Genomic DNA, 23,870 nt, shown 5'->3' with positions numbered 1-23,870 from the left:
TGTTAATAATAAATGACAGAAGAGTGTGTGTCACTTTCCAGCAGCAGCAACCCTGTCTGTTTGAAGATAGCGTTGTTCCAATTCCAGTAACAGCATTGGAAATACATCAGATACTTCTGAAAATACAGGTTAGTACACGTCGTTATGCACCAATCCAATACAGTTTTGTTGGTGCTCATTGTTGAGAAGTGACGCAGGTTATTGAAAGAGAAATAACTTGTAAACCATAAATTGTAGCCTTCTGGGTATTTTTTCATCTTGAAGCTAGCACTGTTCCAATGACGCAATACATGCCTTTTCTCATGAACCTGGTACTTGGGTGACTTTTCAGGGACTTAAAAGATTAAATCCACTCTGGTAGGAGTGTTCTTTTATTCCTTTTTTATCCTATCCTGATCTTTTACTGCCACTAGCTCAAATGCTAATGGCCATATTATTTTCCCTGAATGCTTTGTGAGGGGCTGTCAACCAACGGCAGGCTGTTCAGTCACATCATGCTGTGTGTGTCAAAATGTGCATGCTTAAAAACACAGATCAGGGGCTTAGTGGTTAGGTCTTGCCCCACAAACGAGGGTGGACAGGTTCCAGCCTGTGGCTCTCTCCACAGACCAGAATGTCTCTCCCCAACTCACACATCTCCGGTCCTGATTTTATCCACAGTCCTTCTCTATAAATACAGACATAAAAAGCCCCAAAATATACTAAAAACAAAAAAAACATGCATTATGAAGACAACCTGAACAGCCCAGAATGGAGAAAAAATCGAAAATCTGCTATGTGTCCCTCTGTGCCATTGCTATTTTAATATTTAGCAGAAAAACTCACAATAATCAGCAGGAATAACAACTTTAAGTGTCACAGAGAGGCATTACACAGACATACATTACAACTCTATTTGTTGAGCCATGTTCTGAGTTTACTGTAGGGCTAAAATAATGTGCCAGTTTTTCACAGCACAGTTGGTTCAGAAAGTTTACACTGGTATCAGATCAGTACTTGGTAACTGCAGACACCCAATGCTCTGGTATTGGAATCAGTACAGGGAATGAAAAATTGTATTGGAACATCTCTAGTTGAGGATACTATAACACTGATGACAGAACTGTTAATGATGATGGCCAAATTTGTCAATTAACAAACCTGTCAAAAAAGGGCTTGCTATTTAGACACACTCAGACTTTTGTGTCATGGGATGGCATCACACTATGGTTTTCTCTAAAGACAAACTGTACAGTGGCACCACTGGTTGTGTTCAGCTGTATTGTGAGTTTAAAAACACTCAATTCTTACTTGTGGGGCACATCAGTGAGAAATGATCTGAAGTTCAATGTAAATAATCATACCTGCTGAATGCTGTCAGACACAATTAAAAGCATCATATTTTTAAAAACATTATGTTAAACCCTTTTTATGGGATGTAGATGAAGTTTATCTTTCTTGGGTACTAAAATAGTCTGTGAGTTCTTACAGGCTTGCAGCAGAGTGAACTTCAGGCCAGATGGAACTCACCATTGTTGTGCAATGCAAAAATAATTAATATTTACTGTCTATCTTTTAACTATTTAAAAGCACAAGAAACATTATTTCACATTCCTAGATCCTGTTTTATAATAGTTATCGATTGTTATGCCTCATTTTATCTGTGAGCAGGGAGCAAAAGAGAGCACATATGTGCCATTGCACACAGATGGAGAGGAAAAAAAATGCTGCAACCATGAGTCACTTCGAGCACCCTTGTAATAAATGTCATAACCTTCTCCTTGAAAACTATTTGTCAAAACAATGCAAACTGTAAGCTCTGTGATTGCCTCCTTTGCAGCATCAGGTCACTGCCAGTCTCTAAGTAATGTCTACAAGCAGACTGAGATAAATGGCAGCAGATAACTACCAATTCATCACATCTACTTGGTGCATTTCCACAGCCATGTCTCTCAGTGGCCAAACAAGTGACCAAACTTTTCCTGGTATTGCTCAACTGATTCAGATCAGTGATGCCCCCACACTTTCCTTTGAAAAATCAACTGCAATTCAATATTTATATCAGCTCCAACATGGTTTCCTGGACGCAGCAGAGAACATAACTGGACTAGAACCAGAATTGCACAGCAATGTAGTTTTACCAGTGCAGAAGACTGTAGTGCTCCGGACGGAGTAGGCCACTGCAGTGTAGATTCAATGCAGAAGCATAAACCAGGCTTTAGCCTTATCCTTTTGTAGCTGATATCACTTGAAGACAATCATGAAGTAATCTTTTCCTCGAGTTTGAATTCCCCAAAACATCCACAGAAAATGTGTTTTCTTCTGTGATTTCCAAGTGATTCTCTGAGGTGAAATAGAAAATACAGTCTTTTTTTAAGGTCAAAGTTTCCTCAGCATCTCGAGACAAAAATCAAAGCCTCAAAGATCCAGATATATGAAACCACAGTCGCATCACGTGTATTTTCACCCGGGTTGACAAACAAACAGAAAATCAGCTGCCCTGATGTTATCTGCACTTCTCTCTGGGTTTTTGTTGACCTTTAAGGTACTGTTTGTTTGCTTTAACAGAGGGAAGCAGGAATTTTAGTCCAAAATAGCCTGTCAGTGTCCACACAGGCTGCCATGATGGCTAGGAGACGCAGGACAGCAAATGACTGCTGATCACGGGGGACAGCAGGGGAGCCAGCTGTCAGCCTGCCAGGGTCTGCTCTTCTGTCTGACAGCAGGCGAAGCTGCACAGGGGACAGACAGCGGGGGTCAGGCTCCTCTCAGAGGGGGCGCTGTGGGCGAACATAAAAGTGGGTGCACCAAGGTGACTGGTCATGGGAGAGCGGAGCAACTGTGCTGTAAGCCTGACACAAATAAACATAAACCCTGAAGGTTGCTCTCAAAGGAAAGTTCAGAACCAAACACTGCATTTCTAGTCTGAAAACATCACAAGACACTAAAAAGCTCAAGGTCAAAAATTTATAAAGGCTTCAAACTTTAAAAAAAATAACTCAATGACAGACTGACAACTGGGCCTGATTCAAACAGAGAGCTGCTGACTAAATGCATTCAGTAAAACTTTGTGCCATTACAATCTACTGAGAGTCGTTCAGTAGGACCTGCAACATAATCAGGGAAAGATTTTCCCCAATAAATCAGGAACAGATAGAACAAATGTTAATTATCTAGACATTTTTAGGCAGAATTGGAGTACATCCAAAAGCTAAAAGCTAAACTCCCCCCACATGGCACAAATATAGCAAATCTCTGTAGTGATAAAGATGCAGCCTGTCCAGTTCCACATCTCAAACAGTGAATTTAGAGAAAAGATCACAGCAAAGAAAGAAAAATGCAGCACTGAAAGACAAAGCTGTGCTTTACTCTTGGAAAAAACACGGGATGCGTGCAACTGTTCAGTAGCACTTCTAAAGTCCTCCTGCAGCATCCCAGAAGCTTCCACCCTGTTTATGTTGATCTGATAAAAAGATCCCCGGCTGTAGAAAAACTTTCTACAGCTGAAAGAATGGATCTCAGTCAAGGTGTCATTGCAACCTACACTTGTGTCACATATTGATTAAATAACCATGCTATGCCATATTAGATTTTACCAAAACTTGATAACAGTGCACATAATGAAAAGTTGCAGAGAATCAGGTCAACAGTTCCAACAGAGACAGAGAGAAACATTATCAGTCACATTTTTCATATTAAGAATATTTTTGCTATAATACATAAATGTCTAGGGTTTTTTTTTGCAAAGAAAAGGGCAACTAAAACTGAAAATGTGAAGCACTCTGATGAAATATAAAACTCTTTATAGCAGTGGTTCTCAACTGGTCAGGCATCAGGACCCACCACCTCCTCCTTAAGAGAAATCATGACCCAGATTTTAAAAAAAAAATCTTCATTTATTTCATGAATGTTGCTTAATCAGTAGTCAGTGGTTATTCAGTATTCACGAATACTATTACACCATTAAGACAAAAGAACACTCCAAAAAAAAAGTTGATGTTTGGGCCTTAAATAGAAAAACTTAGTGACTCTTAGGGGTTCTAGATCAGACCAGCGTGATTTCATCATGTGCTGCTTTTGTCACGTGACAGCATGAAAACAAAGCCACATTTTGCACTGCAATCACTTCATGTGGAAAGCATGACGTTTAAGCTTTCTTTCAGTTTTTGTTTGATGTCAATAGGCCAAGGTAAACAGGAAATATGTTCATTCTAATTCTGATATAAAATTAATGGTACACATAGGGGACAGTGGACCATGCTGTACAGGGCTGGCACTGGTATTTTTTCATAATTTCAGCATATTATTTATTTTTAAAAATGACAATATTGTTTTAAATAACAACTTTAAAAAATCAATTTTTGTGGGGTGTTGTGTTTTATTTATTTATTCATTTATTATAAGGGACAATGCACATTAGAGAACATGGACATGTAAATGTGCCAGATATAGCCATAGGCTAATATCCATCTTTAGTCCCCGGCAGGTTGATGTATATACAACAAAGAGTACATTAAAAATCTACATAAAAATCAGTCAACACCAAGAGACCAGACAACATAGACAGTACAATAAAATACAAAGACCCAAATATAACAATACAGTATTGTTGCTGCATGGCCTTAGTTTAAGAAAGACCAGGAATAAAGTGACCATTGTGGTTAAAGTGCATAAGGCAGACGGTAAAGTGCTGTAGTGCTAAAGTGTAGGTGTGCTGATATATTGCACATGATCATGAGTGTGCTTAAAGAAGAGACTACACATCACCCTTGGCCTGGTTAGTTAAAGTGCTAATATTATTGCACATAGCCCTATTGCACATAGTTTGCATCAACAGGTGTGTTTATGCATGTAATACTGCACCAGAAAAGCATACATACGTGTATCTATGTATGTAATATTGCACAAAATATGCATACTTAGCTGTATTTAAGTATGTATGCATAAAGATATTGAAATGGTTAAACATTGTCACAATTCTGGTTTGTCCTGAGTCACGCTTTCAGATTACCCTTGAAACTTGCAAAGCTGGAGCATCCCCTGACTGAGAGTGGTAAAGTGTTCCACAGTGTGCTCCTTTGAAAGATTTGACATTTTGCCCAAAGGTGGAACGCCTGAGAGGTATCTCATAGTCCCCTCTAACAATGGCTCTGGTCAGTCTAATCGAAGACTCATTGATTGTTTTCTGTTTGATGTAATCATTTAGTGGAGGCTGTGCAAGCCCATGTAGTACTTTATCAGACAGGCTATTTTAAATTTTTGAAAATTTTCAAAGGTCAAGAGCTTGTACTTCAGAAGGATTTTACAGTGGCGACACGAGAACAGTTTCCTGTCCAGTATTTTTAATGCTCTTTTACACAATGATTCAACAGGTTTCAGAGATGATGCTCCTGTAAGTGGCCAGTTATGCAGTGGTCAATATGTGAGAGTATCATTGAATGTAAAAACACAAAGGTAGCACCTTCAGAAAGAGAAGTTTTTTCAAGGAACATAGTAAGAGCAGTTTCAGTGGAATGGTGGGTACAGGAGCCAAACTGCATGGGGTGCAGAGGGGTGTGGTCATTGTCTAGATGATCATGTAGTTGTGTAACAACCCATTATTCTATTACTTTAGAGATAACTGGTAGAATACTTATTGGCCTGTAGATGGTCATTTCCGTTTCACTCCCTGATTTAAATATTGGGGTTACTGTGGCCACCTTCCACAATGTTGGATACTGATTTTTTTATGGATAAGTTAACAGAATGTGTTACTGGGCATACCAAAGATTCTTTGTGAGTTTTTAAAAAGTTGGTGTCATATCCATAATTATCCTTGGCTTTAAAGTTGTTTAGAGAACTGATGATTTTGATAACTTCAGGTTCTAATATTTCTTTTATGGTAAAAACTGGTTGAGTGTCATTAATAGGGCTGTAGTCATAAACAGGTGGAACAAATAACTGTGAAATTTCTTTAATAGATTTTAAAAATGAATTGTTTAATTCAGAATTCAGAATGGTGGGATCCTTTACCAACTGTCCATTCACTACAGTTCTACTTCTTGTCCTACTTCTTTTCTGCCCTTTAACTTATTAATGCTGTTCCAGATTATTTTTCCATCCTCCATGGCACTCTTAGTGATGCTCATGAAAAAGTTAGCTTTTGCCTTACACAGAGCCTGTGTAACTTTTTTTCTTGCAGATGTGTTTTTGGAGGCCCAATATCTAATACAGTAAATTAAACTTAATATATATATATATTTTTAATTTTATAAAGTTGAGGTAGTGCCGAAAAGATTATACCAAACATGAGCATGGTACTCATTTCCTGAGTGGTTTATTTTGTCAAAAGAAAATTAACAAAATGGCAAAACAGCCAGTGGACCTCTAAGGGTTAAACAAAGAGACAGGGCAAAACAAACACGTAAGAAAAGCATCATTTCAGAAGGATTTGCATTCATACATCTTATTTTACTTAATTTTCCTTTGATAGCATACAAGTTTGGTAATTTCTCAAAGAATTTCCTTGTTATCTTGCGTAAATCAGCTTTATTTCCCAAGCTGCACATCCTGCTTGATTGAAAATCTATGTAGAGCATGTACAATTTGTATTAATAATGTTAAATAACAAAATATAGGACAGTCAGGTTGAAAAAGATCACTTGAAAATGCAAGAGCTGGAGATGAAATGATCAGATAAGGTACTATAATAGTAGCAAACCTAGGACTGAAAGAATGTGTAGGCAAGCACAGTTCAAAAGACATTATAATACACAGAAACACATGCCTGCCATGTGTTATTAGAAATATAATCAGAATTTTTTTTGGATCCCTGTGCTCTGTTGGTTTACACGAGTAAAATTTTATTTGAATAAAAAATTGCATTTCAACTTTAACTTTCAATTTTGGTATTCCGCAGGCCATTTTGTTTCCTGCCATGTACAACTATATACATAGCATGTATGATCACAAATGTTTAGTTACAAAAGAAAAAAATAATGAATACAAGAACCACTGCAGGGACAACTGAAAGTAAGACCATCCTAAAAACCAAAATTAGACATTATAGTGGGTTATCATTGAAGTTCAACTGTATGATCGCTTGACTGATGCAATAAATTTTCTTCCTGTTGGATGTAGCCTAAGACCTGAAATTCAACGTAAGAGCTGGCTAACTACTGCTAGTGCAAGATTTAAAGGGTGTAATTATCGTAAGAATGAGAGGTTTGTCTTCTTATTACACTGAAAAACCAATCACAGCCATGCAGTCAAACTGAAACATCCCACAAACCTCCTCTCACAGGTAGAGCAATGAAGCAGTTTCCAACTTGGATGGATCTGTGCAGAGCTTGCATCCAAAACTAAATGCCATTTCAGCTGTAAAATTGCATCCTTTAAATACACAATAAATGTCAGATTTGATTGGCTACTATGCCATTCTTCTCTTTCTGTCATAGTTAATTTTAATGAACTCTTCCATCCTCTCGGCCTGATCATTACTCGCAGCTTCTCCTAAGTGGCTCGCTGCTTTACAAAGACAATGAATGAGATTCTGCAGCTTTCCTATCTCTCCGTCCACAGGGTGCCTTTACCCTGTAGGATTATTCTAAACTGTAAAACAATGGGATATCAGTTAAGGATGGGGAGGCTGTTTCATATGATAAGAAGGGAGTGTGGTGAGGAGTTCAAAATTCTCCTGCTTTAGAAGAGCGTACTGTAACTGTGGCTGTCCCCTCTCTGTTGTATGTGTCAGACATGTGTAGATCCAACCGCAGGCGTAGAAACTTTTACAGCTTTCGAAAAACTCCTCAGAACATCTCAGGTTACCCTTCAGGCCTGGCACTGTACATTTTAAATCACAACCTTTCCTCATGGTTAACTCCATTGTGAATGACCACTGTGCAATGAGGTAGTGAAAACACATTATGCTTGGTGAAAAGCAATCCGGACATATTCCTAAAAAAAAAAAAAAAAAAAAAAAAAAACAGTTTTCTGTAAATAAGCAGATTCCTCCAGGCGTTGGTTTGATCTGAGAATCAAGGACATTCCTGGTCGATGTAAGGCAGTCCTCAGGGATTAACACAGCTCCTGCATCACTGCATGGCAAATTAGTTGTGATCAATTCAAAATCAATATGCAATGAGCTGCCTTCTTATTTTCTTCAGTATATTTTACTCTTGACTGTTTCTCTCCGCCTCATTCGATCCATGTATCCCAGGGTTCATGAGACTTTTAGCATCATGACTTATGGATCAGAAATGCTCAAAGAGAACGGACACTACACCTACAGACCATGCAAGGAAAAATACACCTACGTACATTATTAATCATACTTAGACAACAGACAGACTGTATGATAGCATTTGAGTGAGGACGTGTTAACAGAAGTCCATGAATAAAATCTGAGAACAGGAAAATTTCCCTGATACGTGACTCCGGTCATGAGGCTTTGTTTAACAACTCTGGGAACCAAAGCTGCAATGGCCCTTCTTAATCTCTGGCCTCCTCAGTGTGACTATAGCTGGAAGCATATCAACCATGTCAGCCCGAGGAAGAAAAAAAAAAAACACACACAGCATCTCTTTCTCTTTTCTGTTTCAAAGACACGCAAAGATAAGCACCGACACACAGGGCCATTTATTGGGCCAACTAGCTTGTCTTTGAAAAGCCACGGTGCAGAAACACAGAGCACAATAAGAAGGGGACAATGTGATTCTGTCTTCCTGCTCAGGACCAGAAATGACCCAAATAGTCAGTGTTTGGTTATGAATAAAAATATCCCAGCACCTGGGCTGTGCAAGTGTGGCCTGGTAACACAAGGCAGGTGATGGCCCGCACATGAAGTTAGCTGCCTGACTGAGTCACTTCAGAGGCAAGAGAGTGCATAGGATAGGATGGGATGGGATGGGATGGCAGGTCTGCATACAGGAAGAGGATCTATAAAAGCCTAATTTGGGTTGTGATCAATTTTACTGTTTTGGAGATTATACTCAACAGCTGTGTTGGATGACAGATTGATATATTTTAAATCGTTCAGCTTTAACAACAGCATGTTAGGCCAAGAGGTTTCTTTACTAAAGCAAGGTGTTTGCTTTCAGAGCTTTACAAGCTTTAAAAATGAGCCCTACCATGAAGCTCACACAAACATGCAAGTAATTTATGCCATTAACAGGAACAGTAGGAGGTATAGTGCAGCTCCAAGAGCTCTATCCTAATTAGGCCCAATTTTTTTCTTAGAAACTATTTTTGGGCTTTTAATGCCTTTACTGATAGAGGGAGACAGTAAATAGATTCTGAAGCAGGGATGAGAGAGTTGGGAACGACATGCAGGAAAGGAGCCATGGACTGGACTAGAACCTGGGCAAACCTAACATTTAGATTACCTGTACCCCAGTAGGCCTGATTTTAATGAAATGGCAACCATCAGTGTTAAATAATGAAGCCAGAGTGGAACAGGGATGTATGCCGTTTTTGGTTTCTGATACCGGACTGAATCTATAGTTTTTATAGGGTGCTGTTTCCTAAATTGACACCTAAATTGAGAGGGAAAAAAAGTGTTACAAGTCAGCAGGGGACTAAACGCCGTCTGGGATTAGTAAATACACCACAAAAATACTTTTAAACGATGCCAGATGAATATGGGATAAGAAAAGGAAAATGGTATAACTTAACACATAAAGCACACAAATTCCAAAACAATTTTCTTGCCTTTCATTTTGGGTAGCAGAGCATCGAAACAAAGAATCAATATCTATATTGTAATTTGGTCCAGTAGGTATTAGATGTGTTGGAACGTTTTCAATACCCATCCCTAAGAATGAGAGCAGAAATGGTCTCCATTTATAAAGAGACAGTTCAGAAAATTCTGCATGAAAATTTGAACATGATCAAAGCGTGTGCCAAAGTTGTTCCATCATCAAAAGGAAAACACTTCGGAATAAACTGAAGGACAGCCACATTTTTAGAGTTAGTGCCAGGCGAATAATTGAAATATAATCAAAACCAACATTTAGAGCCTCTAACTGATGTAAACCTGTTGTGTTGGTTATTTAGTTTTTTCACCTTGTATTTTCTCTATTAATGCACCATAGAAGCTCACTACCAGCTGTGTAGTCAAGTGATGCTGCCCCATCCAGTCTGCTACAGAGGTGTGGGCGGGGCTCACTTTGAGCATCTTTGATCAAGGTAATGCTTATTCAGTGTTGACCAAACAGAAACTTTATCTGGGCATCACATTAATAACTTAACCCAAAAGATATGTATGTTTGGAGATCGGTGCCATCTGTGATCAGTTAATAAGTGTGCAGTGTCCACTTGCTTTGCCTCTCTCACTCGCTGCACATAAGTTAAACGTCAACTTCTGCCATTGTTTAGTTTGTGAATGTATGAAGAAACTCGGTAAAGTTCCCACACTGATTGTGATCGTGAATTAATGAATGCTGAACGTCCTTGTGCAGATCAGCTCCAGGCTGAAAACGAATAATGATAACATATGTTATTTAGTGTTATAGGCGATAACACTAAAGCAGAAACAGTGAGGGAGAGAAGCTGGAAAACAGATGAACTCCTGTGGGTGTGTGTGAGGAAAGCTGCAGAGGGGGCAAGAGTTTATGTGAGTTAAATTTTATGGAAACACACCGTTAAAACAGACAGCATCAATCCCAATTCCTATGATCAAAGTTATTAACCCTCAGTGATTAAATATCTTTTTAATAATAGACACATGGATATTTTAAATATTATCATTATAATTGCAAAAAGTAATATGATCATTAAAAGGAAAGATCATTTTTGCCAATTCTTCAAATCAGGTAATTTTTGCTAAAAGACACAGGTCTGGTAGTATTTGGTTTATCATCCTTGTTGATGACCTAATTGTATCTCAGATTGCTTCTTCTATATTTACCTGTCTTAACTATAAATTGCAAAGACACAGTATTAGTTATTCTTGATTTTTTTTTTTTCTAGTTATTTTTACATACATTTCGAAGGAGTAATGTGAAGTGAGTATGTTGGGTTAGTGGTATTTTTCAGATGAAAAAGTGATAAACATTAAATGTTTTATTACTGATATAAAATTAAACATTCTCTAGGTCGAAAAACCTTTCTGATGTCAACAACAATATTTTTAAGGAAAGAAAATCTGCATCATCCTAAATTTTCATCAGGAAGTCAGACCAGGATTATTCATTTGAAACTGGCCAATCAAACTGGAATCAGTACCCCTTTGGTTTAATTTCTACAAGGGCACAAAACCGTTTAAAGAGAACTATGTTTCATAGATTAAGCCACATTACTCTGTTCTCAAAATACACAAGATTGATGCATTATACTTTAAAATATACAAAAGTTCAGTTATCTGTTTTAAAATTATACAAATATTCACAGCACAATCTGAGTCAGGGGTGGATAATCATTCATTAATTGTAATCGAGGAAAAAGTTAAATTAATCAGGATTTTTATTTCTGCTGTAATCTACCAGCCCTAGAAGGAGTGATGGGATGTAATCTGGATCTTCCTTTATGATCCTGAGGCAAAACGACAGTCAATGCATTGGAAAACACCATCATCACCAAGAATGAAGAAATTATGACAAAGCAATTCACGGCTATGTTGACTGTTTTCTTTGACGTATTATTTAGGGGGAGTTGGTTCCAGATAGTTCAACGTTGAATCAACATTATTACAAATAGGTTCAAGAAAACTGTCAGACAAAGTCTGAAGAAAGAGACCACAATTGTGGAAAAATTGTTTCATTCTTCAACACAACATGCCAGCTCAAGATACGCTCTCAGTAAAGCAGTTTCTGAACAAAAACAAATCCCAGTGCTTGACCACCCACCCTATTCACCTCACTCATTTTCAGTTTTTTTGTCTTGTGCTACAAAACCACCAACCTCTGTAGCACGAGCACTATGGGCAGAAAACGTTAACATACAGCCCTGATTACAGCATTAGTCTTGTTTTTAATAGGCATACATTGACTTTTGGTGGCCAAAATGCTCATATAAAGCCTCTGACAAATCAACAAGTGATGCAGTGTCCACATTAATTTAAAGCAGTGGTTCCCAACCTTTTTTAACTGAGCCCCTCCTACTCATTTCTAAGAAGAGCTGACACCGCCCCAGGACCTAAGTAAAAAAGAGAGACAATGCTGTCAAAAACACACAGCAATTTGAATTGTTTCTATCCTCTACAGCAGAAAATTTTAATCCAAAACACAAGTTTTCTCCCCAAAACACTGATGTATGAACTATCAATGCGTTTTATCATGATTTCAGATAGAATGAATGAACCAAAATTTAACAACCTCAGAACAGACAGACTCTTGCATCCCCTGGAAACCGCTGATTTAAAGAGTGATGAATTAGCTCGAAGCATAGATGATTTAGCCTTGATAACTTGGGGTTGCCAACTCTCCATGCACCACCCTTTAGCACAAAAATGGTCACTTTCGATTCCAAATAACCAACATTTCCAACAAGACGCTTCACTCATGTTTTCAAAAAAGGAAGAGACACACAGCTGGGTGATACCAAGTGTCTACGCTCATTATTTCCACAGTCTATGATGGAAAACATGCTTCCATTTACAACTGAGTTTTCTCATCCATAAGAATCAAAGGGAAGCCAAACAACTGACTCTGTGTGTTTACATGCATACACAGAAGCACAAAGGGACAAATAGGTTTTTCTTATCTTTGTGACTATTTGATATCAGATCTCAATAGCTGTACGTCTGCAATGAACAATGATCTGAAACAAAACAAGGACTTCAAAAGGATGTGTCCACACTGTATTTGATCATGAGACGAAAAGCATGAAAGGATTTAATACCATTGAAGCACTGAGTGTTGGCACAGTGTAATCAAACATTTATAAATCTGGCATGTATATTACATTCCTCATCCTTAATAAAGATTATCATCCTGGGATGTGGGAAAATAACTGATGCAAAGCTCATCTGTCATTCTGACACTGTACCTAATTTTATTTACAGTATATCAGCATTCCCTAAGGTATACCGCCAAGCAGACCAACTCAAGTATATTCTCAGGCTGCACAGTGCAATAAAGTTGCCTTGTTTGTTACTGCATTGCTGCAGCGTTCCATTGTCAGTGGGTTGTGTGGCTAAATCTCATATTACATAATAGCACTGATTTATCTCTTGTAGCTTTGAGTGCAAGGCTGCACGACTACAAGGCTCCTGTGGGAGTCCAGTCCAGTGCAATGCCAAATAATCTGCAAAGTATGTAAGCATCCTTTGAAAGAGAGCACAATGAGTGCACTTTGCTAAATTTGTTCTCTAATTATTACCACAGAACAGATGCTGTTGCTGAACTGAAACATGGGTTTTGAACAATTTTCATTTGTTTTGAGCCCCAAAAGTAAGAGAGAGATCATTTTTTTAAAAATGGAGAACTAGTAACATTTGCTGAGCTGAAAAACTGAGCATTTACTGAGGCTTACCCACACATTTATGGCACGTTCCCAAGATTTAGTGGGCTGCAAAAGCTTCTATAGTTTAGAAATTGAAAGATGATCTTGCATGCTGTTTGCCCGCTAAGCACTGTGTGTAAAACTAAATCCAAAATACCAGCCTCAGCCCCAAAAACATAATTGGCTCACTTAATATTCCACTAGAGGTGTAATGATCCATATTGCAGACTGTGGCGAACGCTGCTCTAGAAGTGCATGTAACATATAAAAGGATTGTTTGTATGACATCCATTGTTGATAGCATACACAAAAATTATTACTGTGCACTGCACTAATTGACCATTCAGAAATGTGCTTCTTATTGTAAGTTGAAGCGTCTGTAGGAAATGAACCACACTGTTATAATCTCTTTATGTTTGCAGGTCTGCAATATTCATAGCTGCAATAATATGTAGCAATGGTTTGTTGATAGTTGTGCACAAAAGCACACCTACCACTGATACTCCCCTATTCATACATATTTTAGTTGCTTCATTATATTGCACAAACTCTGTGGGATGGATAATTTTACCAATATAATTTTCAATATTGCCATACCTTTAGACATTAACACTGTGATTATCATTTTAATGGGTATTGCCCAAGCATGTTCCACATCCATCTGGGGCCAAATTTTAGATTAAATCCTAAATGCTGTAACAGGACATCCAATTCCAACCTCATATTACCGGTTAATTTGCCACCCGGATACCAGCATCCTATCAGACAACACTGGCCAGGGATTTCTCTGCTCTGTTCTTACTTATGTAATGGCCTGGGAACAGATAGGACACCCACACAGTCTGGCTGACAATATTATTATTACCCTGGTCAGGTTGTCGGCTAATAAAAAGCCAGAGCACAATTTGTTTATTCAAAGCTGACAACACATGAGTAACACAGAAGAAAACAAACTACAGTGATATTCTGAGAGGAAATATCTGGCATCAATCATGTCTACATGCGCCTTTGCTCCAGTTGAGCAAAATAGGGTGGGGTTTGGCAGCTCGCACTAAATCCACATCTAATATAATGGCATTAATGCTTCACTCTGTCACTGACAAATATATATTTGTTTTGGTCAAACATGTGCAAACAAATGTTTCTGTTGCCTGTGTTTGGTAACAAGTGTTGAATTCAAATGTTGATGCATATCAGAGATGAGGTTTGTTTGATTAATGTACAAACATGTATTGTGACTGAACCTTAAGTGGTACTGCAATAGGCATTTCTCAGAGCAGACATCATTAACCTTAACAAAACTTCATCAGTCAAAGTGTTCCAGTTAGCCATGAGAGTAAACCACTGTGCACTTTTACACACCTGTACTTTGCAGAGGGTAACATGTACAATAACCTTCACAGATCAGACCTATTCTACTCAATAAGATTATCATTTTTACATTTCATAAGGCAATAAAACATATTTTTACATTTAGATGGATTACTTTTTTAAGGACCCATTTGGTGCATCCTTTTTGGCCCTGCATATCCCATGAGTCACTGCGCACCAATCCGACAGAGACTGTTTTCTGAAGCAGGGTGACACATTTTTAAACGAGAGTAACAGGTTTAAACTCAAACAAATAGATACCAAAGCTGATGCAAGAGAAACATAGGGGCCTTAAAATGTAATTATTTTGATAATAACAGGAAAAGTCACACTGATAAGAATAAGACTTGATAAGAGCAGTGAAATGTCACTTTCCACTCTCAGAGTGACATGCCCCAATTTTTGTGGGAAAAAAAGCCCTGAGACTGAATTTAATGATAATGATTCACACCTGACATGCATCTAAATCAAATCACATGACTCACATCCTCCTGACTTTATGGTCAATTTAAGCTGAAAGATTTCCGGTCTCTTCCTCTGCTCTGCCCAGGATCAACACTGTGTTCTCACTTCCATCCCACCCCCACCCCAGCATCCACCTGTTGGCTCCGTCTGGGAGGTTTAAGATGTTATCTCACCACTCCTCAAATTCTGCATGTAAGATAAATCTGTGAGTAATGATGAAGTCAGAGCCTGATGCCAAAAACGTTATGTTGCCATAACAAATCCTAGAACAAATTAAAAATGTGCAATAGCCGTAGGTTAGAAACCAGTGGTAGCAGCATTATGAAACGCGCTGAAAAGCTGTGCAAGTTTACTGCATTGTTTTTCATACTCATTGACAAACGATTGTAAAAGAAGACATCTGTGGCTTTGGGCTGAAACTAGAGAGGAGTAAAGTGGTCAAACGTGTGCCAGTGTGGGTGCTGTTTTGGCTCAGTGGGTAGAGCAGGCGCCCATAAGCTGGGGGCCTGCATAGGATTGATTCCTTGTCTTGGCGCATGTTTGGGCGCATGTCTCACCCCATATCTCCAGACTCTCTTCGGCTGTCCTATCAATACAGACAAAAATGCTCAAAAACTAATCTTTTAAAAGAAAAATAAAAGTGGGACCAGTGTTGTTTTCCCATGGACTTTAAGCTAGTGATTGCTCTGTGACAGCAGGAGCTGTAGTTGTTTCATTCTTTTGCTTAAGTATTAACAGCGTTTTAAATGTTACAACTCATTTAACTTAAAATGCACACATAAGGAATGTGATCTCAGCTGATGACACCTCAAGTCATGAGATGGGGATGTTTGTTCAGTTTGATGGAGAAAGACTGCACAGACATCTATAATTTTGTTTCTTTTAAAACAATACGATTTCAGTCCCTTTTCAGAAGAGTCAGCAATTTCATGCTTAGCTCAGCAGCCATTTAGCCTAATTTTGCTCCTCCTAACAGTTAATCTGCATGGGTTTGATGTTTAAATATTTTAAATTGCCAAAAACCTAATTTTTCCCATCTACTGCCATTTAGATGGAGTGTTTTCACCCAGAAGAGGGCAAATCCGGCATTACTTAGGCAAGAGTTGAAACAATACCTCAAGCAATTCAAATCATTTCATTATAAAAATTCCTCAGAGCGAACTATCTCCCTCGAGGTTTCTTTTAAATCAGTCATGTTTCCAGATATGACCGTGTTTTAAGTGCGGACCCTATAGTTTGCAAGGACACTTCTTTGTGTGGCACAATGCACTTGCTGAGTCGACACAGACCCCTACGCCGTAGCCTGACGCGCACCTCCAAAAAATCCTAACTACGCGTCGCAGCGACGAGGACTGCAAGGTCTGTGATTGGTCCACTCAAAACATCATTTCTTCATCCAGGTCCCTCAGAGGGTGAACCAGTGTGGAAAATTCACCTGTTCTCAGCCTCGACTCGTTTAGTGGTCGTACAGACCACCTCCACAAACGTCTTCCCTGTTGCCTGCACTTCAACATTTGCAACAAAAGAACTTGTCCATCGATATTGATGAGCTCCAACTCCAAACACACACCCACTCCACCTCGGTTGCCATGACCGGAAGATAAACAAGGATTCAGATGTGAAACCACATACACACACAGCCACACCCCCCTAGCGACATGGCGGTGAATTACAGAGCGATGAGTCCCCTCGAAGCAGAACTTCGAATAGTCAACGACGGCGTTGCGTTGACGGTGTACCTACGCCGTCAACGCAACGCAGAAGCATAAATCAGGCTTTACTACAACATACCGTGCACCAAAGATGATGCGAGGCATGAAAACCCTGTAGAAGAGAGAGAAGGTGATGCAGTGGCGTTGAAAGGTACACATGCTGCATTTTTTACACATCCACTTTCTGTGTGGCATCATGGCCACTGCAGCATTATACAGGAGTAGCAGCACAAGCTGTACTACACATTTCTCTGAGTTTACTCACTGACAGCAGGATTCATTGATATAACACAGTAGTCGGTTTTTTTTCTACAGTAGGGGATTTTATAAACTTCACTAATTGACCTAAGAAATACACAGACCACTGACAGGCTTCATGATTAAAGTCATGTGTTGGTGCTTTCTCTCCATCCCTCCATCTCTCTCTCCCCTTGTTCCACATGTGCATGTTGGTGATATGGTAAATTATCTATTTTCAAATTCAGCACTGTCAAGTTTTGTTACCAGGATTCAACAGGTCATAGAAGCAGCTTTACACCCTAAAAATTCGCCCTCAGGACAGAGGATGGTGTTAAAAAGTCATATTTTGACAGTATAGTAGGCAAACTCACAAAGAAATAATGTGGTTGAAAAATGAAAATTGAACGCCCTTTGAAAAATAGATCATATTCCTGTAATATAACAGCTTTCAGGCATCATTAGACAACTGAGTGAATGATGGAGCTAGAATGTGAGATATTACATTTGTGCACAAAGTCCATCCACCCATGGGGGGGGGGGCTGGAGCCTATCCCAGACAACCAGACACGCCCACATTCACATATACGGCCAATTTAGATTGATCGATTAACCTAATGAGCATGTTTTTGGTGGTGGGAGGAAGCTAGAGTACCCGTGCACGGGGAGAACATGCAAACTCCGCACAGAAAGGCCCTGACCAGGAAGCGAATCAGAGACCTTGCTGTGAGGCAACAGTGCTAACCCCTGCACCGCCATGCAGCCCCTTTGCACAAAATACCAGATGTTAAAATGATTTTCATGAAAAAAGTGTCCTGTACAAAAATAAAAATGATTGAAAGACAAACTGGAGCATAAAAAAGTACGTATGAGAAATAAAGTGACAACACTCAAAATCTCTCTAAACCTAGCTGTAGCAATATTTTATCTAACCAATTTATTTTCCTTTTGTATATCAGTTGTATGCCACTGGGACTTAAATGCACAGTTTAAAATATACTTTGTTAGAAAACCTATGTCATGTGCAAAATAGTCATTTTAACAGACCTGCCTTCTTTCTTATTCGTCTTGTGTCATTACTCTTAAATAAGGCAACTTGGTAAACAGAATAATCTTTATAATACTCAATTACAAAACCAATCAATTACTGCAGCCCTAATTCAAAAGTACCGGGATGTGCTGCTCTTATTACTGCGCAAATACTATGCAGACAGTTTATGTGCATTTAGCTTTTTATCTAAAGGAGAAAGGGTGGATGCAATTCCTTCCTTATTTTAAGCATAGCTTGTAACCTTATCATCATGATAATCACAGATGCTTCTTCTGATTCACCTATGATCACATCTGTTTACCAGCATCTATTCCCTGCAGGCCATTCTTGGAATGGCATGTTGCAATAGCCAGTGGATAGATGCCACTGATGGAAATACCAGCTTAAAAGTACAGCTGCAGTGTTAAAAGGAGTTAAACTGACTGCTATGTATAAACTCGTGTAGTGTCCTCCACTGGGCCCCAGCTGCCATGGCGGGGCTGGAGAACAGATTGACTTGTCAACACTGCCCTGTCAACAACTTCTCAGTCATATAACTCAACCTGAAGGAGACCATAACCCCATCTCAGTAAAACACACACAAGTAGATGGATATGGCACGGGGGTGTCCGGAGCAAAAATATTCTCACTCCTAAGTGAGGGGGACATAGACCCATTCGTCATGCATGAAAAACTCTGAAACTGCTGCCCTGCTCCTTCAACTTAGGAAGAAAAAGACACAGCTCAGTCGATAGAGAGAAAAAAGGTAGGAGAACTTCTGGTGAAAGTTGTTCTTTTATCAAATTTGTCGAAGGAAAACACACACGTGAGCAGCACTTTTCGCAGTACCACAGCGAAAACTTCAAAGATTTCACATCCCCCCTCCCTCCGACCCTCCCGTAAACTGAAGCGTGTCGGCGCCGTGACAACAACATTACTTTCAGCGTGCTTTTCAAAACTTACCAACAGTTCTTGAGGTTGACCCCGAACCAAGCAGAAGGTACCAGATCCACATCATACGGTCCCCTGTTCCTCTCGTCCTCCTCTGACTGTCCTGCCCCGCAGCGGGGCCAAAAATTGGGGCAGAGAAGGAAAAACTTCTCCGGTAAAGCTGCTCCTGTTTACCGTACTTTTCAAGTTTGTTTGTCTTCCGGCATAACTACGACAACATCTGGGGTGAGAAAAAGAGCCGAGTTCGCATCGGGACAAGAAGTACCGAGTCCGGTTTGGGGAATTGGGGAAGTAGCCTACACAGGCTGGAGCTGGAGGGGCTTCGGGGTGGCGGCAGGCAGGCTGGGGTAGTCGGTCGCTCGTGTGTTGGTTCTGAGAGGCGGAGTCGGAGGAAGAGAGCCGGAGAGCAGAGGTCGGCCAGTTCGGGACAGTGGTGCCCAAACTGCGGGCTAGGGACCGCTAACGGTCTCACCTAGCTATAAAAACAAGAAGCTGTAAGATAGCACCGTTACTCACCTTTCATATGCTGTGATTTAAATCGCTCATACAGCAGAGCAGAGAGAAAGCCTGTGAAGAATTATACAGGACAAAACCTGCAGCTAGAAGAGGGTCAACCCATACTAATATGTGATTCTTTTTATAAGAAAGACTTGCCTAATCTTTGAATGAAAACCAGAACAAATACCTCAGGATTATTGGCAACCACTCAAGCATTTCATGGTATTGGCCTAATTGTTAAAAAAACTGAACACTGTGGAAAAAGATAACCCTTAATAAGCAACAGATAACAGCATTAACATGTAAAATATGAGATTAACAGTATGCTTTCATAGCAAATTCAATTACCCTGTTAATATTACTTTATTAGTTAGCTACATTAAAACCAGTTCATGGCTTTTATCATGTGCCTATTACACAATAAAGCTGATACAAGGGCACAGTAAAGTCTCCACTGCCTATAACACACAAAAAAGGAAATATTATATCATACCAACATTGTGCCCTAATCACGGAAACTTAATATACACTCTTTTGTTTTACACATTCAGCTGTGGGCTATATGTTAATACCAGGAGCTCATGTGTCTTGTTTTATATAGGGTAAGATAAAATAAGATCAGATAGAGCTGTGTTCATCCTAGAAATGTTATGTGCAAGCATATACAAACATTACAGTACAAGAAAGAGTATAACCAAATACATAAGAGTGTCAAAAATAACTGAACTGTATGGCTGAATAAAGATACCTGGCTTGAAATATTACAGTGCCTTTTATTGGTTTTATTAAAGGGCCAATATTATTTGGCTTTTTTAGCCACAATTCTTCAATGTCAAAGTGAAAACAGATTTCTACAAAGTAAAAGGAAAAAAAATGCAACATTTAGAGAGTGAAGCTGCTAAATGTTACAAATTAACTGAAATGTTCAGCAGCACAGCCAGCAGCAGCACTGCAGCACAAGTTCATGTTGATATTAGCAGCATCCAAGAAGTGAGTGTTGAGGCCAGGACTCGCTGAGCAGCCTCAGCATGGTGCGGCCACCTGTGATGATGAGGAAGTTCCACAGATAGATACAGGGCAAGTAAGTATGGAACATGAGGAAGGGAGGAAGAGAGTTACTTGCTAGGGCTGATGTTAGCAAATGTTATTCAGGTTGCTACATTTTTATCTATACCCAGTTTGTGTAGCTCAGTACAATGCAACAAATTATATGAAATAAAATGAAATGAAATAATGATTACAGTAGTTAAAACAGCTCCACTTTAAACATTTTAGCTGTAAAATGAAACATGCACCAGTAATATTAAGAAATATAAAAAAAATAGTACAAAACTGTTAGGGACTGTTGTGCTTTTACTTTTTAAGTTTTGGTAACATTCCAGTTTTTTGATAATACTTATCTTTGAAGACTTTGAATACAGAAGTTACATTTGTAGTGGTGTATTTTCATTAAAATGTGGTATTATTATTTGTGCAGAAAGATTGATTACTGCATAAATTAATTAAGATTATTAATAAAGTAATTTTAAGATTGCATGGAATAGATGATATGCTGTTATAATCAGTTGGATACATAAAACCTTTTTTTAAACATCCATCCTGTTTTTTTTTTTTAAATCCATTCCATCATTACGTATCACATGGGAGAAGATGAAATGAGAATGAATCACAGAATGAAATCATCTTTAATTGATTTAAACAACTTCAGCGTTGCTAGGTGTTGATGAGTTTCCGCGCACTGAGTATTGTAGGCCGGGCTGAGTCAAAGTCCAAGGCAGTTTTTTAGTCCCAGTCCATACCTGATTGTAGTAGAAAGACTCCTGTGTCTGGAAGGGTCCAGTCACTTGTTAATCAGTATGTCTGGGAGTCAGCATCCCTTGGACTATAGTTAAATCCATCATCAAGAAATAGGAGGAATATGGCACATGTGGAGATCTGCCTGGATCAGTCCATCCTAACAAAGTGAGTAACCATGCAAGAAGGAGACTAGTGAGAGAGGCTACCAAGACACGTATGACTACTCTGAAGAAGAGTCAACCTTCAGCAGCTGAACAGTGAAAAACTCCACACACAACTGCAAAGACAAAGCCACTTTTGAAGAAAACGCATATAAAATGTATAGTATATAGTATATAGTTCACCAAAAGGCATGTGGGAGACTCCATAGTCAGGACGAAAACAGTTGTTTGGTCTGATAAAACCAAAATGGTGCTTTTTGGCCATCAGATAAGATGCTATGTTTGACAGACACCAAACACTGCACATCACCACAAACACACCATCCCTACTGTGATGCATGGTGGTGGCAGCATCATGTTGTGGGCATTCTTCTTGGCAGCCGGCTCTGGAAGGCTTGTAAAAGTAGAGGGTAAAGGAATTTGGCAAAATATAGGAAAATCCTGGAGGACAGTCTCATTCAGTCTCAACAAGAACTACTCCTTAGGAGAAGATTAATTTTCCAGCAAGACGATGACCTGAAGCGTACAGTGAAAGCTGCACAGAAAATGGTTTAAAGACAACAAGGTGAATGTTCTGGAGCAGCTGAGTAAAATCCAAGACCTGAACAGCAAAGTGAATTTGTGGCTGGACTTGAAAAGGGCCATTCACGCCAAATCTTCCTGTATCCTGGCAGAGCTTGAGCAGTTTTGCGAAGAAGAATGAAGTCAAATTACAGTGTCCAGATGTGCAAACCTGACTGAGATCTATCCACACAGACTCAGTGCTATGATAGGAGCCAAAGGTGCATCTACTTCAAACTGATTTGAAGGAAATAATATGCAGTCATATATTTTACATTGCATAGCTGTTTTCCCTTGACATTAAGGAGGGTTTTTTATATTTTTTGTCAAAAACCTTTTTATAGGCACTGTAAAGTATTGACAGTGCAGAGCAACCCAGGCTATGCAACCATCAAGTGGTGACTACACCAATAATATTTGGACAATTACTCTCTATTAAAATTGTTCACATTGTGTAAATGTTGGAGATGAATACTTTCATAACTGTAATACTGATACCTAGTTCAAACATGTATGAGCAAACAGATAGTTTTCCAGACTCTCAAATAGAAACTCAGCATCTCAGTGAACAGGCTGAGCTACATGTTGAAAAACCACTCAATGGGGCTCTATTCCTGCCAAGTTTCCTGCACTTGTAATTCATTTGCAGAGGGAGAAATCACAAGCGACACCAAAGAGACCAACTCATCCACTCTACAGCAGTGCCAAATCACTGTTGGAATATTTGGACAATTTTTCTTGCTCATTTGTGAAAGTTTGCCCATGCCCTGTTCTTTCATAAGGTACAATTTAAATGCACAGCAGTCCAGTGTTTCTATTGCTGGCTGAGGACTGCAGGAAAACACCAAAAATGCCTTTGTTTTTCTCAAGTGAAGTTTCAAAACATAAAGCCTCCGTGGTTTAAAATATTCTCTAGAGAAGGAGTCCAAATGGATCTGATTTCCAGTTTGAGGAGTATTGTTAGGAGTTTTAAATTTATCTCTTGTGAAACTGGGGCCAGTGGGGAAAGTGCAGCATTGGCTGCGGGTGAATTTTTCACTGCAGTGCTGTCTTGTCCCTTGCCTGGACATGAGGCATCAATCCATCTTGTTTAAAAAAAGATTCATGGTTGAGACAGGTTTCTGGTCTGATCAGGTCAGCCAAATTACAACTTTTAAGCGAACAAGCAGCACATTTAAGCATAATTTAGGCCTATTTTTGTCAACAAACTTCAAAACAGCAATTAACACACAGTATAAACCATTAGGTTGAAATGATCTCTTGTTTAATATAAGAAAAACAATGTAAATTAGTTGTTAGAGAGCAACTATCCTATGAAGCAGACCACTTTGCTATTATGTTGTTGCTAAAACTGGCAGAGGCGCTTTGGTCTGATTACTTACTCATTACACAAGTTATAAAGTTATAAAATATTTAATATTGAAATATTAAAGTAATTTATTTGAAATCAGTAATATTTATAGAAATAGTGACAAATGCATTGAGTTTTGCTTATGTAAAATACAAGTAGATGCCATGCATACAGGTTTCTAACATACAGTGCCTATGAAAAGTATTCACCCACTTGGATGTTTTACCCTTTTATTGAGTTTATTAAACAATCATGGTCAATATATTTTGGCCACCAGTCAAAGCTTTATGGGAGAGTGGCAAAGTCACTGTCGAGTTCGCCAAAAGGCATGTGGTAGA

At 39.0% G+C, this 23,870-nt stretch overlaps 1 protein-coding gene across 2 annotated transcripts in view; it reads right to left on the bottom strand.

Annotated features, from left to right (window-relative positions):
- The window catches only part of ldlrad3 (low density lipoprotein receptor class A domain containing 3), a 154,605-nt gene extending 135,077 nt beyond the window's left edge, over positions 1 to 19,528 (bottom strand). For both annotated transcript variants that reach the window (XM_041796205.1, XM_041796206.1), the window contains exon 1: positions 19,177 to 19,528. In XM_041796205.1, coding sequence (XP_041652139.1) covers positions 19,177 to 19,231 — 55 coding nt within the window. In that variant the 5' untranslated portion in view covers positions 19,232 to 19,528. The remainder of the gene's footprint in view (positions 1 to 19,176) is intronic.
- Between the last annotated feature and the right edge of the window lie 4,342 nt (positions 19,529 to 23,870).

Source organism: Cheilinus undulatus, linkage group 9 (assembly GCF_018320785.1).
Source record: "Cheilinus undulatus linkage group 9, ASM1832078v1, whole genome shotgun sequence".
Taxonomy (NCBI): domain Eukaryota; kingdom Metazoa; phylum Chordata; class Actinopteri; order Labriformes; family Labridae; genus Cheilinus; species Cheilinus undulatus.
The sequence above is the reverse complement of the archived record's forward strand: the minus strand, read 5'-3'. Positions and strand labels throughout refer to the sequence as shown.